General features: G+C 37.4%; 1 protein-coding gene across 3 annotated transcripts in view; it reads right to left on the bottom strand.

Annotated features, from left to right (window-relative positions):
- The window catches only part of LOC121393053 (ecotropic viral integration site 5 protein homolog), a 95378-nt gene that overhangs the window by 12832 nt on the left and 61275 nt on the right, over nucleotides 1-21271 (bottom strand). For all 3 annotated transcript variants that reach the window (XM_041561527.1, XM_041561525.1, XM_041561526.1), the window contains 3 exons: nucleotides 19597-19743; nucleotides 17317-17412; nucleotides 4980-5075 (listed from right to left, as the gene is read on the bottom strand). In XM_041561527.1, coding sequence (XP_041417461.1) covers nucleotides 4980-5075; nucleotides 17317-17412; nucleotides 19597-19743 — 339 coding nt within the window. The remainder of the gene's footprint in view (nucleotides 1-4979; nucleotides 5076-17316; nucleotides 17413-19596; nucleotides 19744-21271) is intronic.

The raw sequence follows: 21271 nt of genomic DNA, 5'->3' as shown, positions 1-21271 counted from the left end.
TACACACCAACATTATAAATTTTACAAATACACTTGTTGGTTTAGGAATGAAATTTTATATGGTAGAGTGAATTATTTGCATTGTAAACAGTGTAATTTAGAAATAAAAACAACACCATAAAAATCGTGACAGAATCCCTTTAACAGCTGGTTGAATATACGTGCCACAGGTATGATCCCAGTTACCCCTTTGTGGACTTTGCAATAGCAATATCATTATACATTGTAGCATATAGTAGTGGCTTACTCAGTGCTTACTCTGATGCTATTACCACATCACAATCAAAGTCATTTCTAAATCATTTCCTAATATTTTTTTGTGCATCACATGCCCCATTCTGTGCATCACATGCCCCATTCTGTGCACAAGAGTCCCTATTCATGAACATGATGATAAAGCTTATGGCGCCTACTGCACATTTTGAGAAGAGTTATTTGCCTCCTAATTCTGAAGACATAATATCTAGGTCAGTGAATGCAGCTATCTCAGAAGAAGAAAAACGGTGAAGAAAAATCTGCTGAAATCTGTTGACCCCAAATTTGTGTGTAGTTCCAAGGTTTTCTAACGGTCGTCGAAAGCAGCTGCCAGCAGAACGGTACAGAATGAGCAGCTGTTCCCTCCCTTATATGTAGAGCACAGGTACTGAGAAACAGCAAAGAGAAAACACTGTTCCGCCTTAGCATTTCAAACAGAAACCAGCAATCATAGATGAAAACACAGCTTATTACATAGAGATACTGCTGAACCAACATTATCATGCCAGGGAATACAATCCCAACAAGCAGGGGGTAAAAAAGAATACCTTTAACCCAGGAGAATTAAAAGGTTTATTGGCAAAGCAACCTTCTGCTCTAATACCTTTACTTAATTAAACAAGGCTACTGACACTTTGGGCTTATGGCCTACTATTACATATGGAGGAGAGAGCTGAAGAATAAATTAGAAAACATTTTTTTGCACAAACTCCTATTTTTTTTTGTTTTTTCACCTTACATGGCAAGCTTGGGGTAGCTTCGTAACATGTTCCAGTAACCCCAGATAGCTATGAGAACTGACAAACTCTTGCATCAATAATTTGAATATGTTTTCACATTGGAGCTGGGGTGCTAATCACACAGAGCTATCAGCGGTGACACCCTACTGTTCTGCATTGTGATCAGCAAACTTGTTCTTTATTAAGTGCTGTTCCTTCTCAGCAGGGGGGTTACCCTCAATAACAAAAGGTTTTCAAGTGCTCTTAAGATAGCCATACATGTGCAGTTCCACTCGTTTGGTGAGCCTAACTTAAGTAGGTGATATCAGGCTGATCCAATTGTGAACACTAGGGCCCAACAATCAGATCACAACAAAGGCAATGCAGGAGGTCCATGCTAGGACTACATCATAAATACAATGAGGTCCTTGATCTAACAGGATTTTTTAACCTGCCAATTCGACATCTGGCCACTTTTTTTTTTTTTCTCGGGGGAAGCCCAATGAAGGGCCCCCATACACCGGCCAATAAGCCACCAACTTGGTCCGTCGACAGCTTTTATCAGCCTGTGTATGGTCTTTGGTCTTTTATTTAATTTTGAAATCTGACATGGGGCTAGACATACTGATAGTTTCCCAGCTGGCCCCAGTCATGAGACTTGTGCCCTGATGAAGGGTGGGTAAACCCCCCCGAAACGTTGATCTTAGTGGTGGCACAATAAACTTGGGTTAACCCCCATCTGCTTGAAGATAAAGTGTGTGCGGATCCGTAATTTTCTATATTCGCTGATAAAACTTCAGTCACTCTTTACTGCTGTACTGCAAGTTGGCGTGAAATCCCCCCCCCTCCCTTCCACCCCCCAGCAGCCTAAGGCTAAGGCCACACTAGGCGATAGCGCCGCGATTTGACTCGCGGCGACTTTTCGCCGCAATCGATGGGGAAACTTTTGCGCTGGCGTCTATGGGGAATCGCGAAAAATCGCCAGCGTAAAAACACACGCGGCGATCTTTTCTCTACTGTTGCTCGAAATTGCCTTGCTAGGCGATTTCGAGCGACAATAGAAAAAAGATCGCCGCGTGAACAGAACAATGGGAAGGTAACCAGATAGCAGCTCCCTAACACAAGAACAGCTGCCTGGTAGATTTAAGAATAGCACTCAATAGTAAAATCCAGGTCCCACAGCGACACATTCACTTACATTGTGTAGGAGAAACATCAGCCTGCCAGAAAGCAGTTCCATCCTAAAATGCTGGCTCTTTCTGAAAGCACATTACCAGGCAAAATGACCTGAGATGGCACCTACACACCAATATTACAAATAAAAAAATATATATACACTTGCTAATTCAAGCATGAAATTTAAAAAAATTTTATTCAATTTTTATTTTTTTTCAAATTAAATTTTATATGGTAGAGTGAATTATTTGCAGTGTAAACCGTGTAATTTAGAAATAAAAACGACATCCTAAAAATCATGACAGAATCCCTTTAGGCATACTAAAAATGCTAGGGGCTTTTGATTGCATGAGTAGAATGCCATGATGAACCTGTAACCCACCAGCTGAAGTACAACTCCAGGTCTCCCCATTATTACTATCTCAACAACAGTTAGCGGGTCAGAAAGTGGTCATTCCTCATCTCAGAAAAACAATGTGAGGCTTAAGAACCCCAGAGGATATCGGGCAAAATGCCACATTAATGGGCCAAAAAGTTTTCAACTTTTTTTTTTATCCAAGTTGGCTGGCAAAAAATCAACTTTTATATGGCCAGTTTATTTATCTGATAAACAGTTTATGTGTATCAGATAAATAATTTTATAATATTTTTAAATTTTTGAAAGAGTTCACCATCTCCATTTACATAAACTCTCCTGAAGCACCTTGTAATTGATAGTGTGCACAAGAACAACTAGAAACATGCACTATGAAGTACTAAGAAGTTACTAAGGGGATTCTATCACATAAAGGTGCCCAAGTGGGATTTTATTTTAAGTCACAGTTTTTAAATAAAATAAAAAATCGATTATAGATATCATAAGTCCCGGCATAGGCAAGTGTTGGATGTACATCTGCTAACTGCATGAGAACTGGAGCCATGCATACATGTTTTAAAGTTTGCAAAAGTAAAAATAATCTCCAAGTGCCAGGAGGCCAATATCACATAAAACTGGCAGACGGCATTTCTCCACTGTGTATATATAATATATAAATTGCCCACTCTGTCAAAAAGAAATTACATATAGATGTTTTTATATGCAATGGACCTAAATGAGAAACATCCAGGCCTCTCTATAGTATGCACGGTCTCCCCCCTATTTTTGAAAGAGTTCACCATCTCCATTTACATAAACTCTCCTGAAGCACCTTGTAATTGATAGTGTGCACAAGAACAACTAGAAACATGCACTATGAAGTACTAAGAAGTTACTAAGGGGATTCTATCACATAAAGGTGCCCAAGTGGGATTTTATTTTAAGTCACAGTTTTTAAATAAAATAAAAAATAGATTATAGATATCATAAGTCCCGGCATAGGAAAGTGTTGGATGTACATCTGCTAACTGCATGAGAACTGGAGCCATGCATACATGTTTTAAAGTTTGCAAAAGTAAAAATAATCTCCAAGTGCCAGGAGGCCAATATCACATAAAACTGGCAGACGGCATTTCTCCACTGTGTATATATAATATATAAATTGCCCACTCTGTCAAAAAGAAATTACATATAGATGTTTTTATATGCAATGGACCTAAATGAGAAACATCCAGGCCTCTCTATAGTATGCACGGTCTCCCCCTATTAATACACTTGTCTAGTCCCTGTATTATTGTACAGAAAACTATTCAGGCCATGCTAGACACAATGCTCAAGTGTTTTGCTCAGTTTGCAAGAAGTAAGTGACAATAAGCAAGTATCCTCTTTTTGCAATCTCGGCCCTACCAACAAACAAGCTGACCTTTCCCCACAACGGCAAGACCACAAATCAGCACATGTGCTTCAAGCACTCACACATAGACACACACACACACTTAAACAGAGACCCTCTCACACAGAGACCCTCTCACAAACAGGCACACGCACACAGAGACCCTCTCACAAACAGGCACACGCACACAGAGACCCTCTCACAAACAGGCACACGCACACAGAGACCCTCTCACAAACAGGCACACGCACACAGAGACCCTCTCACAAACAGGCACGCACACAGAGACCCTCTCACAAACAGGCACACGCACACAGAGACCCTCACACAGACAGGCACACGCACACAGAGACCCTCTCACAAACAGGCACACGCACACAGAGACCCTCACACAGACACACGCACACAGAGACCCTCACACAGACCCTCACACAGACACTCACACAGACACTCACACAGACACTAAGTCTGTTCATTAGAGGCACAGGGATTGGAGTCGCTGTTAAGTGAAATGAACAACAGAGACCATTATTGGATTTGATTATAGAAATATGGAAGCTGGATAGGAATCTATGGAATATATAAACAGTACATGTGAACACGCTGAAGAGGGTTCTATGGGTTTTTTGTGTTATTTGATGCCAATTGTTTAATTTTTACATGATTTTCTAGTACACTTAAAATATGAAGATCCAAATTACGGAAAGATCTGTTATCCAGAAAACCCCAGGTCCCAAGCATTCTGGATAACACGTACCGTGTGTGTGCGTGCATGCTTGGGACCTGGGGTTTTCTGGATAACAGATCTTTCCGGATTTGGATCTTCATATTTTAAGTGTACTAGAAAATCATGTAAAAATTAAACAAACCCAATAGGCTGTGAGGCGGCAGTGAGCGGCCAGTTACAAGGGGCAGCAAAAATTTGTTGTCTGGAAAAATGGGTTTCCAGACAACAGATCCCATACCTGTAGTAGTATATAGTAGAGTAGAATATATAGAGAATTGGATTATTGTATAAAGATGGAAGAATGGAAAAAGAGGGGGAAAAAGCAGCGTCAGAGACATTTCTTTATTGACTTACCTCGTGTTTCAGCTCTGCAATCTGATCTTTTAACTCTCTGATATATTGGCTGGAGTCGCAGTTATTCAGTTGCCCTTGTATTTTCCCTTCTTCTTTCTGTAAGAAATCAAAACCACTGTGACACACGATAATTCATGTTGAGCCTTTACTCAAACATAAAGCAACCCACCAAGCATTACTAATAAAGTTATTAATTAATTATCTGATGTCACATAACTGCCCTTGAAAGGGGAAATATACATTATGAGGGGTATTTTCCTACATGCAGTCACCTAACTACAATGTAGAAATGGCAAAGCTCTGTCTGACATTAGACTTAGGGGCAGATTTTTTTTAGGGGTGCAAAAAACAGTGGAATATTACCCCACACATCACCAGGCATCACTGTGTAATAAATGGCATATTTTTATTTTACAAAGGTCTGCAGAAGTGTAAAATAACGGCAGCAAATCTGTCGTTCACATGGAGTAAAATAAAAAAACACACCTTGATAAAGTCGCCATTTATATTAGACAGCTTTTTACACCTTTTTTCAAGCTGATTATAATAAGGAGTCTGCTTGCTGCCACTACCCAGTGATGACACACAATCTTTTAAAATACCCATCAAGAGTTTTGGTTAGTTTGGTTTTTCCTTTCTTTTTATTATTGTTGTATTCTGATTGATATCAGTATATTTGCATTTATCTCTAAAGATACAACTTATGCACCAAATAAACATACAACAGAAAAGAACAATGACAAAAAATGTACAATTATTTGCAATGTTTTGAAATGATTGTGATTTATTGTTAAATACATAAAGAGAGAGAAGTTAAAAAATATACCCATCAAGGGATGCAATCAATATAAAATATCACAATTATTTAAACAAAACGACAGTTTCCCAAAATATCTGTGGGAAGAAGGCACTCTCGCAAGCCATTTTCCTAGAAGCCATATGTGAATGAGGTTTTTATCCGAGAGTCAGTTAACAGACTTCCTTTAGAAAACAGGTGCACAAACATGAAATCAAGGGACTCCGGTAGGTAAGTCTGAGCAATATGCTCACTCATATGCTCCACTAAACTCAATACCACCAACGACATGTGGGGAGAGAATGCAATATCAATATAAAAAATAAACACAATCTCAAGGATAAAATAAATGACAGTGACATAAAAACAAAGTTTTTGTCCTGAAGGAACATTTTAATCTGAGATGCTTGGTAAAAAAAACAAACTAATTATCACTCTTATTTAATCAGATTTTATAGAGATGTAACAACTAATCACAATTTATCCAAAAAAGTAGTAACCCCACACTATCTGAATATGTTATTTAACCAGAATTGATTTAAAACATTAAATTGCCATTAAGGTGCATCAATTAGTGAAAGTGCTCAGTGCTTCTTGTACTGTGCAATGATATATAATGAATTCAGTGCTAACACACAAATCAATTCATCTTTCAATATAAATATCATTTCATTTATGAATTCATTTGAACCATTTAAGAACTTATTTTAACCATCAACTCTAGTTAACAATTCATTAATTAAAGTGCCAGTGCTTACATAGAATACCATTTAATTTATGAATTATTTTTAACGCTCAATTGATTAAAGTGCTAGTAGAAGTATCAACGTTGTTTTTAAAAAAAGAGGAGTTTTTTTTTTTTTAAAAAAAAAGGAGAAATCAAAGTAAATCAAAATAGCTAGCAATTCATGATTAAAAGATTGAAAGTGAAAATAGAATAGAGGTGGAGTTGTCCCAAAATCTCATAAATGAGGCTTGTTTCTAACCCTTGGAACACAACATGGGGAGAAAGGCAAGATGCTGGGGACTGCGGTTTCAAATATTAATCTATTGAAGAACTATCTAAAAAAACGCAAACCCCCAGTGCCTTAAGAGTAAAAGAGATTCGGAGAATGAAGCGCTGCTTAGAAGTATTAACCCAATTCTTTGTGCAGCTATCAGGCGCTGCAATAGGTACTGAAGGCTTTTAAAATTGTTTCTAAAATCAAAAAGAGCGGAGGCTTGTCGACACGCGTTTCGCGTTAGCTTTCTCGAGGCAAAATTTGAAGATTGCAGCACAGCAGTAAATAGTGAAGTTTATCAGAGCACAAGTCACATGACTGGGGGCAGCTGGGAAACTGACAATATGCCTAGCCCCATGTCAGATTTCATAGCAGCACTATTAACTGATGCATTTTGAAAAAACATTTTTTCCCATGACAGGATCCTTTCAGCACCCAGAGTGTAACATTTGGAGTAAAAAAAAAAAATTTTTGATTTTGACTAATACCCCATATGTAACAAGAGGCACTAAAAGTAGAATAACCCATAGCCACAATTAATAGGTTTGCTTTTAATCAGGTGGCAAGTTGCTGCAAAACTCCTCTGTGCAAATGTAATTCGGAAAAGGCAAGAATACCTCAGTCAAAAATGTGCAAGTATGCATTTAAGTACGTTTTTTGTGCTGAACAGAGCTCTAGAATTCGAGTTTCAGACACTCAAATTTGAATTCACAATGTTTTGCTGTAAAAGAAAAGCCAAACTCAAATATTGACAAAACTAATAGTGATAAACATGCCCATTGATGTGTGCTTCAAACATTTTTGGAGAAGTCCAAATTAATTTTTTTGAGTTGTCCACAATGCAATGCTAATAAATTGTATAGGCCCACAGGGAAAGGGATTTAGGGTTAAATTAAAAAAAATAAAAGCTCAATAATGCACCAGAGCACTTACCCATCACAAAGAACCAACTCTTTGCTTTAATTCTGTAAACTATAGAAGGCTGATCATGAACAGTTTGTGTTGGGGGAACCAATGCTCTATGTATATTGTATAAAGGGGCTACTTAGCAATAGGTACTACAAGCAAAAGTAGAACCTCTTGGGCTTACAGCATTAAGAGCAATGTTAGATGCCTGGTACAACAGCACGAGCAACCAAACAAAAATCTATTATATGCAGACTGCTGGTTCAGGGGAAGAGTGGTGCACATGCTGTGGTGTAAATCTTGCAACTGCTAAGCTAAAAGGTTAGAAAGATTTCTTAAGAGGAGTATAAATTTGCATCCTGTTTGACTTGTGTGTAGATCTCAGCTGGCAACACATGAAAAGGAAGCATAGTTTCCTTTGCTATTTATTTTTTAAGGGAATACAGATGTTCAGAGGGGCGAAGCCACCAAATGAATACCGCATTTACCAATTACATTGAAATATTGAAGAACATGCAACTAGTGTGACAGGTGCATAGAAAATACAGAGAGCGAGTGATTGAAAGTACATTTGTTCTGCTGACAGTGAAAGTGTATTTACCATCAATCACTGTGGGAATACAGATAATATTCCCATGATTTAGTTTAAGGGTTTAACCAATGGAGTAAATTACAGAAATCATGTACAATATATTTTGCTGTAAAAATAAAGGATAATGAGTTTGTTACCTTATTCATTATTACTGAGCAATTTGCATTGTTCTGGTTAAAGCTCTCTCTGTAGCACAACAAAGCCTGTGGTGGACTGTTTGGAGCAAGCACTCAATGAAGGCAAACTTCCTCCATGCAATTGGTTCAAAGTGAAAAGAGTTCATAGCCTATGTAGTGTTGCCACCCGGCCGGTATTTTACCGGCCTAGCCGGTAAAATACCTGCCAAGGCCGGTATTATAAATTTACCGGTAATGTAGCTGCTGGTAAATTTGGAATACGATTAAAAGGAGCCCTCGGCCTGCCCCCAATCCCCTGGAACTTACCTTTTCTCTTACTTCTTCTATCGTCCGTGGTGTCTGTGTCGTGGCCCCGCCCCCTTTGACATTGCGGCCCGCCCCTTTTGACATCACGGACCGCCCCCTTTGACGTCACAGCCCGCCCCCCAGCAGCCGGTAAAAGATTTTTAAAAAGGTGGCAACCCTAAGCCTATGATTAAGTGAAAGCACAAAGCTGTGGAAACAAACTCTTTTAAAAGGTGAACTACCGCATTAAATTCTCAGAGTTAGTTTTATTTGTCCTAATAGTTTTTAAGATATAAATGATTTATGCTTTCTCAACATAACCTTTTCTCCAACTGGAAACAACACAAGCATGCTTTTTATCAGTGGTGCTCTGCAAATCATGGACCTATTCTGCAATCAGCCAGTCAGAGCAGGTAAAATCTGACAGCGAATCGGATCCCAGCATGAGTGTGAGGCTGCAGCCAGAATAAAAAAAAGTTAGGTTGGAGAATAAACCATTATATAATCAACTTTAAGGAAGAAAAAAAAAATGTATAATACACACACAATAGTTGATGGGTTTTTGTCAAGAAGTGATGGTTTGCCACTGCTAAAAGTAGGAAGAAGGTATTGAGAGTTGGCAGACAAATAGATCTTGCTGGCATACTAGCATGTCCTGGTGACAATCTCAATCATTAGTTGCAAGTGCTGAGTGCACAGTTACCTCACTACAGAATTTCAGATATGTTTGTGGTCGCTTAAGATGGAGACCAGATTTTTAGAAAATGATTTGTATCGGAGAGGGCATATAAATGTGGTGAGGTGTCCTCTTGTTGACTTTGTGGTGACTCATTTGAGTAACATAAAAATGAAATAATGCACTAGGGCTGATCTGAAAAAAAAACATGTATTTCCTGTAAAGCAGCAGATGGAAACTAAACCTTTCTGAGCTTGAGGTTTTGGTCTTTACAAGAGAATAACTTAGTATCTAAGAAGAGATTAGTACTAATTTAAGGGCACTGATTTTAGATGGAAAACAAATATTCTACCAGGATGGACATACAAAAATATGGTGCAAATTACTGCAAACTCCAACTACAGCTTTGTAATACAGACAAGTAAACCTAAGAATAACAACTTGTTCCCTAGATTGACAGCAATAAAAAAAAAAAAAAAAGGTCACGCTTGTATAAAAAAAATAACCACATAATCAATATAAATTCTAGCTGATACACAGTTGTGTTCAGAATAACAGCTTTCGCCTAGTGTTTATAAAGTGAATAAAGCTCAAAATCCTTATAATGGCTTTTATTTCTATACCCACAAATGCTTTGGGAACACTGCACTTTCTATTTCAAATCAAAACATGAAGAAAAATGTATGCAATCTGTGTTACTCCTTTACAGAAAGGGAATATTAGGCGGTTCCAAAAAATAGCAGTGTCTGCATTCATTTTTACAATTGCACACATTCACTGTATAAACTGAAAAATGTTTCAAGATTTTGCTTTCCTTTGAATCACTGAACTAATATTTAGTTGTATAATCAGTGTTTCTGAGAACTGCTGTACATCTGTGTTGCATGGAGTCCATCAACTTCTGGCACCTGTTACATCCCACAATTCTTTTGCATTTCTTGGTTTTGCCTCAGAAACAGCATTTTTTATGTCACCCCACAAGTTTTCTATTGCATTAAGGTCCGGGGATTGGGCTGGCCACTCTATAATCTCAGTCTTGTTGGTCTGGAACCAAGATGTTGCTCATTTACTGGTGTGTTTAGGGTCGTTGTCTTGTTGAAACTCCAATTTCAAAGCAACATGACCTCTTCAAGTATCAATTAATGATTCAGTTACACATAATCAGCAGCAAGCATGTTTGTTGACTGTTTGTTTTCTATTATTCTACTACACCTACTCGAAAATGATTTGCCATGTAGACATATAATTTCTACCAAAAACAGTGATTGGTCAGGTTAGTGATGGTGGTTTACTATTATTCTGAACACAACTGTACAAATATATTTTATAACTGCCAACTGTTCAGGTCTAGAGTCCTACTGGGTGGATCAGGGCAAAATATAGAATTCCAGTTTTTTCTGGATGGAGCTTTTCCCATAGACCGCAACACAAACATTATGTTTATTAATGGGTACAAGTGTAAGATAGAAAATAATGAAACCATGTTCATCACATACTGTCAGAAGTATGAGAATAGTGGCTAAATACAAAATAAATACAGGAATTCGTATATTTGAATTCTTTGCAGACTCTGGCAAGCAGAATTGTTCCCACTCCTTGTTTTGGCATAACAGATTTTACCTTCAGGAAAGTAGTTGTGCCAAGCAAAATTGCTTCACCAAGCCAGTAGGTATTTATACGATTATAAAATCATTCCCAGTATCTCTGCTGCTATAGAGAAAGGCTAGCAATAAACATTTTTTTTTTCCACAAAATGTCCTATTTTTGTCTTATTAGTAATGGCAGATAGAAATAATAATGCTCTGCAAGTGGGTTGTAGCCCTTCCCAAAGCTTCACACCGTGAATTATGCTTTTCTAAATGTAAGAATTGTAAAACAGAGAGCAGATTAAGTTGTTATTTGGGCACAATGCATAATTCTATATTTCACAGTTCTTTGTTCTGCCACAATCTTGTATGTTTTAACAGTAAAAATGTGGTAATGCAGGTTCTTTGGCAAAACCATGGGCAATGCCAGGGAGGTATGCACCACATTTCTCCGTCACCCAGTGTGTTATTAGGCTAGTGAAGAGATGCAAGAAAAAGAAGCAGCCAAGCAAATGATCACATCTTTTTATGTGGCTGATTTAGCAGGGACAAGTTATTTATAGTGGAACTGAAGTGATGCGGTTTGATAAATTAAAGGCCCGAGCTGTAGGGAGTACAAAGGTCAACTTAGGTGTCATTTTCACTTCTACGCTTAGGAGCCCTGAGCAAGTAAGAGAGGAAGACTTTCATGTAGAGAAACAAACCCCAAACACATTTTTATATACTCTTCAAACCACACAGACTCCTCTTTGGGACTTATAATATGTTTGTGTCATTTACCTATACTTTGTTCCTCCAAAAAGCCTTAAAATCATCAGCATATCCTCCCCTCTCTTTTTCTCCAATTTAATAAGGAATGTCTTTGTTAAAAGGTGAACAGACAGGGGAACCATCTGTTTAAAACTCGTTAATAGAATCCAGGCATATAGGGACCAAATAATCATACAAAAACAGAAGAATGCTTAGTTTTTTCACATTAGAGGTATGGGACCTGTTTGGGGTTTTCCGGATAATGAATCTTTCTGTAATTTGTATCTTCATGCCTTAAGTCTACTAGAAAATCATGTAAACATTAAATATACCCAATAGGCTGCTTTTGTGTCCTATAAGGATTAATTATATCTTAGTTGGGATCAAGTACAAGATACTGTTTTATTACATTTTTTAAAATGTGAATCATTTGGATAAAATGTCTATGGGAGAAGGCCTTTCCATAATTCGGAGCTTTCTGGATAATGGGTCTCCGGATAAGGGATCCCATACCTTTGTTAAATCTGAGAGCAGCAACTCACCAAAAATGACTGAATGCTGGCTTTCTATACCCTATAGCAAGTTTTAATTCAAGATTCTGTTTCCTAAGAAAAAAATGATGAACAGAAAATGTTCTCTTGCCGTTGTGTCTGTAACCTAAAAATAATTGAACACACAGATTTACAAGCCCAGCAGTAATATCTGTAGCAATGTGGGAGTTGCAATTGAGACAGACAAGTCAGAACTGACTGTTCTCTGAACTGACATTAGTGTGATAGTGTGGCCTGCAATTACACCCAAGTGTTCTTATTAAATACGTGTTTACACCAACTTAATGAATAAAATGTTTCTCCTCTCATTTACCTCTAAGAAATTAAGTTACTGTGAAGTTGCTAAAAAGCAGCCCTGTAGCCCAAAGGCTAAAGAAACTTTGGTTTTTCAGCCAATTTATCCACAGTGCAGTCCTGAGGTACGGTTTTAGGCAGATACTGGATAGCATTACTGAGTACATAGTTTAAATAGTCGTGTTGAACTTGCTTCCATAATGCATAGGTCCTGCATAGGTCCTGCATTGGTGGGAATGAATATCTTCACACCAAGGAAAATAAAAAAGCTCATGATGTTCTGTTGGTATACAGAACCTAAGCCTTTCATCAGGAGAACATGTACAACAAGTATAAAACTTAATTAACTTTTGAACCTCTTGAGCTCTGCATAAGCATTTGTGTTTACAGATACCGTTAGTATAACTAGGGATGCACCGAATCCAGGACTCGGTTCGGGTTTCGGACTTTTTCAGCAGGATTCGGATTAATGCCGAATACTTCTGTCTGGCCGAACCCGAGTCCTAATTTGCATATGCAAATAAGGGGCAGGGAGGGAAATTGCATGACTTTTTGTCACAAAACAAGGAAGTAAACAATGCTTTTCCCTTCCCACCCCTAATTTGCATTTGCAAATTAGGATCCGATTCGGTTCAGTATTTTGTGAAGGATTCGCTAAGTATAACCAATTTGAAGTGAAGGGGGGAAAAAGGAAAACATAATACCACAGGCTGGGGAGTTGAAACAAGAATAGATTATAATCTCTGCTATAAACCTTCATAAAACAAAATGTTTTACAGGTATTGGGATTGGGATCTGGAAACCTGTTATTTAGAAAGCTCAAAATTAGGGGAAGACAATCTCCCACAGACTCAACTTTAATCAAATCATTCTATTTTTTAAACAGTATTTCAAGACAATCCTATTGGGTTTAATTAATGGTTAAATTATTTTTTTTAGTAGACTAAAAATCCAAATTACAGAAAGATCCCTTATCTGGAAAAAAAATTCCCAAGCATTCTGGATAGCAGGACCCATACCTGTATATCCTAATGTAAAAGAGCAAAACGACTCAGAAGAACTGGTCAAGATTTTTTGCCTGTTAACAATATCGCAATGCTGGAAACAACTGACATTACTAGCACATACTGAAGGTGTAAATCGGCATGTGTATTATTATATCAGAGACTATTTATGGAATACCCGAGAGCAAGCAAGGTTTATGAAACATGGATGAAAAAAAGATTTCTATACATTATGTGTGGATATTAACATACAAGGCTCTTATTGACTAAAGAATTCTGGCTTTGTATGACAAGAATAGTAAAACAAACCACAGGTTTAATACACTGTGCCTAAATTGTCCACAGAACATTGTGATGAAATATAAATGTCCCATTTGGGAATACTTCCCTCACTGTCCCCATTGAATTTCTTTATAATGCAATCTGTACTGTCTTATGGCCCGTGTGTGCTTTGGCTTCCTCAAAACCAAACCCACTCATGCCCATTTTATGCAGTTCCTCTGAGAAGTTGCAGTGTTGCAACATCATTTGATTAAGGCCGAGCACCCGAGGAGCCAATGGTCTTCATAAAGTTATAGGTTCAGTTATATGTAAAACAGAGTGCTATCAAGAAATACCCTGGGCAATGCATGAGCAAAGAAGGCTTGTAAGTGCTGCAGCTTCGATGCATATTACTTCAGTGTAATGTACTGTAACCAATCAAAGCATGATAAATACTGAACTGTATTGTCAGTCCAAACCATGGTTTAGAAAGCACAGTCATCAACCTATTAATGCTACGTTGCACAGCCTGGGCCCCTCTACCCAAGTGGGCCACCAATGGAGCTTTTTTTTTATCATTCAATCTTTCCCCCAAACAAATTCAATGGTCTCTACTTCTTCCATCAACTAAATACACAGTTCTTTCATCACAACTTTCACCAAATATTTCAGCCTCTGCATCTCCCTTCCACCAGCAACAGGCATTTCTTCTCTCATCTGTATATCTCATCATTTAGTTACACGGTTACATAGTTAAGTTGGGTTGGAAAAAAAACATCAAGTTCAACCATCCAAATGAAACCCAGCATCCATACAAACAAACACTCACATTCTTTTATATATTCAAAATGTAGAGATCGCTAATATGATGAGATGCTGCGCTGCATTCTAGCACTAGCAAGACTTAGGGGGTTATGCAATAAGGAGCAGTAACCCATAGCAACCAATCAGCAGTTAGGATTTGCTGGTAAGCTGTTTAAAAGCAGACATCGTAATGGTTGCTATGGGTTACTGCTCCTGGGCAAACTTATTGCCTTTATTACATATGGGGATTGGAGTGCTAACATTTCACAGCTCAATTCAAACCAGCAAATGGATGGCATACATTATAGAAAATGTATTTCATGTATGAAGCAGTTCATAACTGCATATTCTCATTTGTAACTAAATACTACACTGACTAATGCTAATCCTATAAGTCAATATACATTTAATATAATGTATATACATTCAGAATAATAGCAGTGTGTTTAAAAAAAAGTGACTAAAGCTCAAAATCCTTATAATGGCTTTTATTTCCATACATGCAAATGCATTGGGAACACTGCACTTTCTATTTCAAATCAAAACATGACGAGAAATGTATCAAATGTGTGTTATTCCTTTACAGGACGAAAGAAAAGTGAATATTAGGCTGTTCAAAAAAATAGCAGTGTCTGCATTCTTCTTTACAAACCCAAACGTTCACTATATAAACAATGAAATGTTTCAAGATTTTGCTTTCTTTTGAATCACTGAACTAATATTTAGTTGTATAACGAGTGTTTCTGAGAACTGCTGCACATCTGTATTGCATGGTGTCCATCAACTTCTGCCACCTGTTACATCCCACAATTCTTTTGCATTTCTTGGTTTTGCCTAATAAACACCCCACAAGTTTTCTATTGGATAAAGGTTCGGGGATTGGGCCGACCACTCCATAAACATCAGTCTTGTTGGTCTGGAACCAAGATGTTGCTCATTTACTGGTGTGTTTGGGGTTGTTGTCTTGATGAAACTCCCATTTCAAGGGCATTTCCTTTTCAGCATTTTGATGTATTGAAACTGATCCATGATCCCTGGTATGTCATAAGTAGGCCTAACACCATAGTAGGAGAAACATCCCCATATCATGATGCTTGTGCCACCATGTTTCACTGTCTTCACACTGTACTGTGATTTGAATTCAGTGTTTGGGGTCGTCTGACAAACTGTCTGCGGCCCATAGACCCAAAAAGAACAATCTTGCTTTCATAAGTCCACACAATGTTGCATTTCTCTTTAGGCCAGTCAATGTGTTCTTTGGCAAATTGTAACCTCTTCAGCACGTCTTTCTTTCAACAATGGGACTTTGAGCGGGCTTCTTGCCAATAGCTTGGCTTCACATAGGCGTCTTCTAATTGTCACAGTACCAACAAATAACTTTACACCTTTGATCTTCCTGGAGCTGATCATTGGCTTTGCCATTTCAGCTATTCTTCTATCCATTCGAATGGTAGTTTTCTGGTTTCTTGCCATTTTAAAGCATTTGAGGTCATTTCATTCTATCATTTTCTGCACTTCTTTCTAGGTTTTCCTCTTTCCAATCTAATTTTTAATCAAAGTACACGGTTCTTCTGAACAATGTCCGAAACGACCCATTTTACTAAGATTTTCAGAGAAAATAGCACTATATGTACAACATTTGCTGCTGTAATTGACACCTGTTTTTTTCCCCAAAATGAATGACCTCACTAATTGAACTCCACACTGCTATTATTTGGAACAAGCTATTATTATTTTGAACATTGCTATTATTTGGAACAAGCCTCAATAAATGAATCAGCAGCATACATGTCATAACTGTTGGTTTTCTATTACTCTACTACAGCTACTAGTAAATTATTTGTCATGTAGAAATATAATTTCTACCAAAAACAGTGATCAGGTTAGTGATGTCGACCTGCTATTATTCTGAACACAGCTGTACATATAAATATATACACATATTACATATAAACTACAACTTCCTAGTTGAACAAAAACAGTAATGTATACCAAACATAAGCTTTTACATAACTTACCAGTAACCCATTAATTTAAGTTAAACCTAAAACAATAATGTCTCAGATTTGTTTCATTTTCAGAGCTCAGAAAGTGAGAAAGTTCAGAGGAGAGAGTTTCCTGTAATGGGTTAGACTTGTAAAATCTCACATTTTACAGGGGCTTCAAAAATAAACATGACGCTTAGCTGGTAAGAATGGGTGGCAGTGCTGTTTGTTTCACTTACTGTAAATATGAGGCCTAAGACATTGAATGCAATGAAAATGGATTTCTGAGCAAGTACCCAATAAACATGCCTAATTACCAGACCAACAGATATCCATACCAATACATGCAAAGATATTCATACTTAATTTCTACATGTATGACCAACTAAACCTACCAAAGGATGCTATTCATAGGTGATTTGCTTGGTATAAGTCAATAACAAAAACTACATTTAAGCAGGAAAGGCATTATATGGTTCACATACAATATCATTGCAAAGTCTTGCAGTGACTGACTCCTATAGATATTTAGGCCTTTGGCACATTTGGCTGTCATCAAATCTAAGTGAAAAAATAACTGTATAAATCTCTGGAAGGTACTAGTTCCAGGCCATTTTATATTATGCAAGAAGTTATTGGAAATGGTCTAAGCAATAATGTATATTTTACTGGGCATTAATTACTCAGATTTAGGTCCAATGTTTGTTACCTGTATCTCGAGCTCTGCTATATGTTGCTGAAGCTCAGCCACGGCCGCAATACTGTCTGCTTCTCGAAGCCGAACAGCCATCACATCCTCCTTGTTCTGCAAAAGAAAGAGGGAACATAAGAAAGGAAGATTGCTTAGATATTATTAATACAGGTATGTACGACCGACTAGCAAACATAGCAGCTGAAGGTTTAGCTCAATCAATCAGCAAATCTGCAGCCAGCTTTAATTAAATGGCTGATTTTAAAATTTTGCAATACATAGAAGCATCTTAGAAAGGAAAGCCTATACAGGTATGGGACCTGTTATACGGAATGCTTGGGACCTGGGTTTTTACAGATAATGGATCTTCATATCTTAAGTCTACTAGAAAATCATGTAAACATTAAATAAACCCAATACTCTGGTATTGCTTCTAATAAGGATTAATTATATCTTAATTTGGATCTAGTACAATCTAAAGTTTTATTATTACAGAGAAAAAGGAAATCTTTTTTTAAAAACATGGATTATTTGATTATAATGGAGTCTATGGGGGACAACCTTTCCGTAATTTGGAGCTTTCTGGATAATGGCTTTCTGGATAACGGATCCCATACATGTATACCCAAACTACTACATCTCTGGTTGCTGAAAGGTACTTGCCTATGCCCAACAGAATAGTCTGTGTTGTATGATATTTTATATTTATTCCAAATATATTTAATATGTCTATTTTGAGTGCAATATAAACTAGCCTATACGACAACATGGATGATAGGTGGCAGAAACAGGCATTTGCCAACAGAGAAAATGGCAGATTTAAAAGAAAAATTCTTCCTAAAACTTCTGCCAATTATCAAAAGTTTGGGATAATCTTAAAAATGTATGATTTAAGGGAGTTTTAAAAAATGTGTAAATAAAAAAAAAGAATAATGACAGTGTTGCATTCTCATTCTATTAGAGATGAATTCACTTTTGTGTGGCTGCATCATGTCGTACATCATGTCAGTGCAATTAGGTATTCGTTACACACATGCATTTACAAGTGAAAAACAAAATATAGTACAGAACACTATATAAGGTTAGGATAACAGCTCTGCAGAAATCAAGCAATATTCCATATTATGTTTTGTGTTCCCCCACCCCATGAAAAGCAGACGTAGCATATACAATATTTGCCAAATTATTGTGAGATTCAAAGTCTGATTGTAGCACAAGTCCTATATGATGTCAACTTTCCACTTCACAGATAAGAAATGATGTATTTTACAGTCAGTAGGACTGGCTCTCCACAGTGAATCATTTGTCTCCTTCTACTTTTAAGTTTTGCTTTCAGTTCTCTGGTTATTAGTGAGCTCCTTTTCTCCTTACCGGCCTCAACCACTTCATCTAGCTACTTCTGCCTGTAAGCCTACTTTATGGCACCACAATGGGAAAACAAGAATATTTATGTGTATGTTATATTTTAATTAATTAGATATTGTAGGAAGCTGTAGATGTCCTCAACATTTTATGGGGCTGTTCACCTTTTGAGTTAACTTTTGAGGGGTTATGTAATATATGGTGCAAAGTTTGCTACACTTCTCATTACCTATAGGAACCAATCAGTAGCATTTCCTGGTCACCTGTTTAAAAACAAGTATCTGAGTGGTTGCTATGGGTTACTGCTCCTGGGCAAACGTTATGCCATTTATTACATATGGGGCGAATTATGTAAAGAGTGAAAATCTGAGACTCTTTTCAGTTGGTTTTCATTTGTGTTTTTGGAGTTTTTTTGCTTTTTATTCAGCAGCTCTCAAGTGTACAATCTGAACAATATGGTTACTAGGGTCCAAATTACACTAGCAACCATGTATTTAATTAAGAGACTGATATATGAATAGGACGGAGCCTTAATAGAAAGAGGAGAAATAAAAAGTAGCAACAACTATACACTTGTAACCATACAGAGCATTTGTTTTTTTAGATGTGATCAGTGACCCCCATTTGAAAAATGGAAGGAGTCCGATAAAAAGGCCAAAAATTAAAAACTATAAAAAAAAATATGAAGACCACTTGAAAAGTTGCTTAGAATTAGCCATTATTTAACATACTAAAAGTTAACTTAAAGGTGAACCACCCCTTGAACACAATTAAAGATCCCTGTTTACCATTAATTTAATCCTAAATAAGTTTCAAGCTACCCCTATCCCAGACACTGCTACTTGACCCCCCTTCCCCAGTACAAAACAGAGGGTGACTGATTGTATGGGCCAGTATCTGCTCCAGAACCGAAGACAATCAGAGGAATAGGTTTACCTTGCACTCAATCTCAGCTTGTTTGCGTTTTGCTTCACTCAGTTGAGCTTGTAGACCTTTATTTTGGGCTGTGAGGTACTGCACCTTTGACTGCAGGCTGCTGACCTCTTGTTCTGCTCTTCGAAGCTGGTTGCTATTTATTTGATTCTGAAATAAAGACAACACAATGAAAAGTCACATACTGGCTCCTGAAAGCACTGCATACATTCACCCACAGATCTTTACATGTAATGGGAGTGTTATCATTTGTATTGTGAGACACTGCACAATGGTCAATGAGGAAGCATTGTATTTCGCATGAAAACAGGTAAAAGTAGGGTCTGATATTTTGAGCAACTATGCAGTGTACATTAAATATACATTTTCAGTGGTTATGTTATTTGAAAAGGTTATTACTATTAAAAGCAATATATGTCTGACTGTAAACATTTTCTGCACTCTTGGATCCGACACCTGAAACTAATGTTGCAAGTCAGCAGATTAAAACAGATCAAAAAAGATCTGCAAACATTAAACATTGTTTAATAGTTGGAACAGAAGGGGATAAATATTGCTTTCAATAGCGATCACATTTACAAACAAAGTTTAAATATCAATTAGAATTTTAAAGGGGAACTCCACACAAACACAAGCTTTTTGAAAAGTAAATATAATTGCAAGCAACTTTGCAATATAGATCAATTAAAATATATGCAGACTTTTCATGATTTTTATTGGTTTCTGACAGTTCCCTAAGCCTAGCCCCATGTTCTCCTGCTGATCTCTCTGACTACTTTGCTGAGCTGGCTGACTACTGTTACTTTGGGGCATGTTTACCAACATTGGAGATAAATATCTGGAGAGATTTCTGGAGATGTTGCCCATAGCAACCAATCAGCAATTACATTTAAACAGCCACCTATAAGTTAGAAAACAAAAGTAAAGATCTGATTGGTTGCTATGGACATCTCCAGAAATCTCTCTAGATATTTATCTCCAATTTTAGTAAACATGCCCCTTTGTATCAACAGCCAGCTGTCCTTAGCCTGCATCCTCCAAACCCTACAATTCCCTGCACACGTGATTTCAATAAGGAACAGAACATCACAGTGCAATGCATTGTGGGTTATGTAGTTCCTGCATGCTGTCTGTAAGCTGTTTAGTAGTTGTTACAATGTGTAACATCAGTGTTTAGTCTCTCCTTCCCTGCCAGGATTTCAAATGATGCAGAAAGAGAAGAACTTATAAACAGCTGGATTTCAGTATAGAAAATGGCATTTTATTCATACTTTTTGAAAACACAGGTAACTATGATGTGTTTATAAGGGGTTACTGTGTTATGTAGGCCTCTTTATCAAATGTTGGTTTGGGATAGTGCATGGAGAATATTTATTAAGCCACTGAAGCTTTTAGCAAGTTGCCTACTTGTTCTCTACTTAGAGCTCTGGACTTCATAACAAGCATCTCTGTACAAGAACAGTGATCTGACTGCTGCTAGTTAGTTTCATCAGTAGTTAGGTCCTGTCTATGCTTAAACATTGCCCTCCCTACTTAAAATAAGTAGTAACGAGCGAAAAAAAAACAACACAATGGGCCCCTCGTTTTCCATGGACAAAGTGCAAGAGCTCCAAGGGTTGCAAATAGCACCCCTTAGGGTCCAGGCACAAACCCTTTGTACCCGTAGAAATGTGTGCAT

This window comes from Xenopus laevis, chromosome 4S (genome assembly GCF_017654675.1).
Source record: "Xenopus laevis strain J_2021 chromosome 4S, Xenopus_laevis_v10.1, whole genome shotgun sequence".
In the NCBI taxonomy this organism is placed as follows: Eukaryota; Metazoa; Chordata; class Amphibia; order Anura; family Pipidae; genus Xenopus; species Xenopus laevis.
This window is presented reverse-complemented; position numbering and strand designations above follow the sequence as displayed.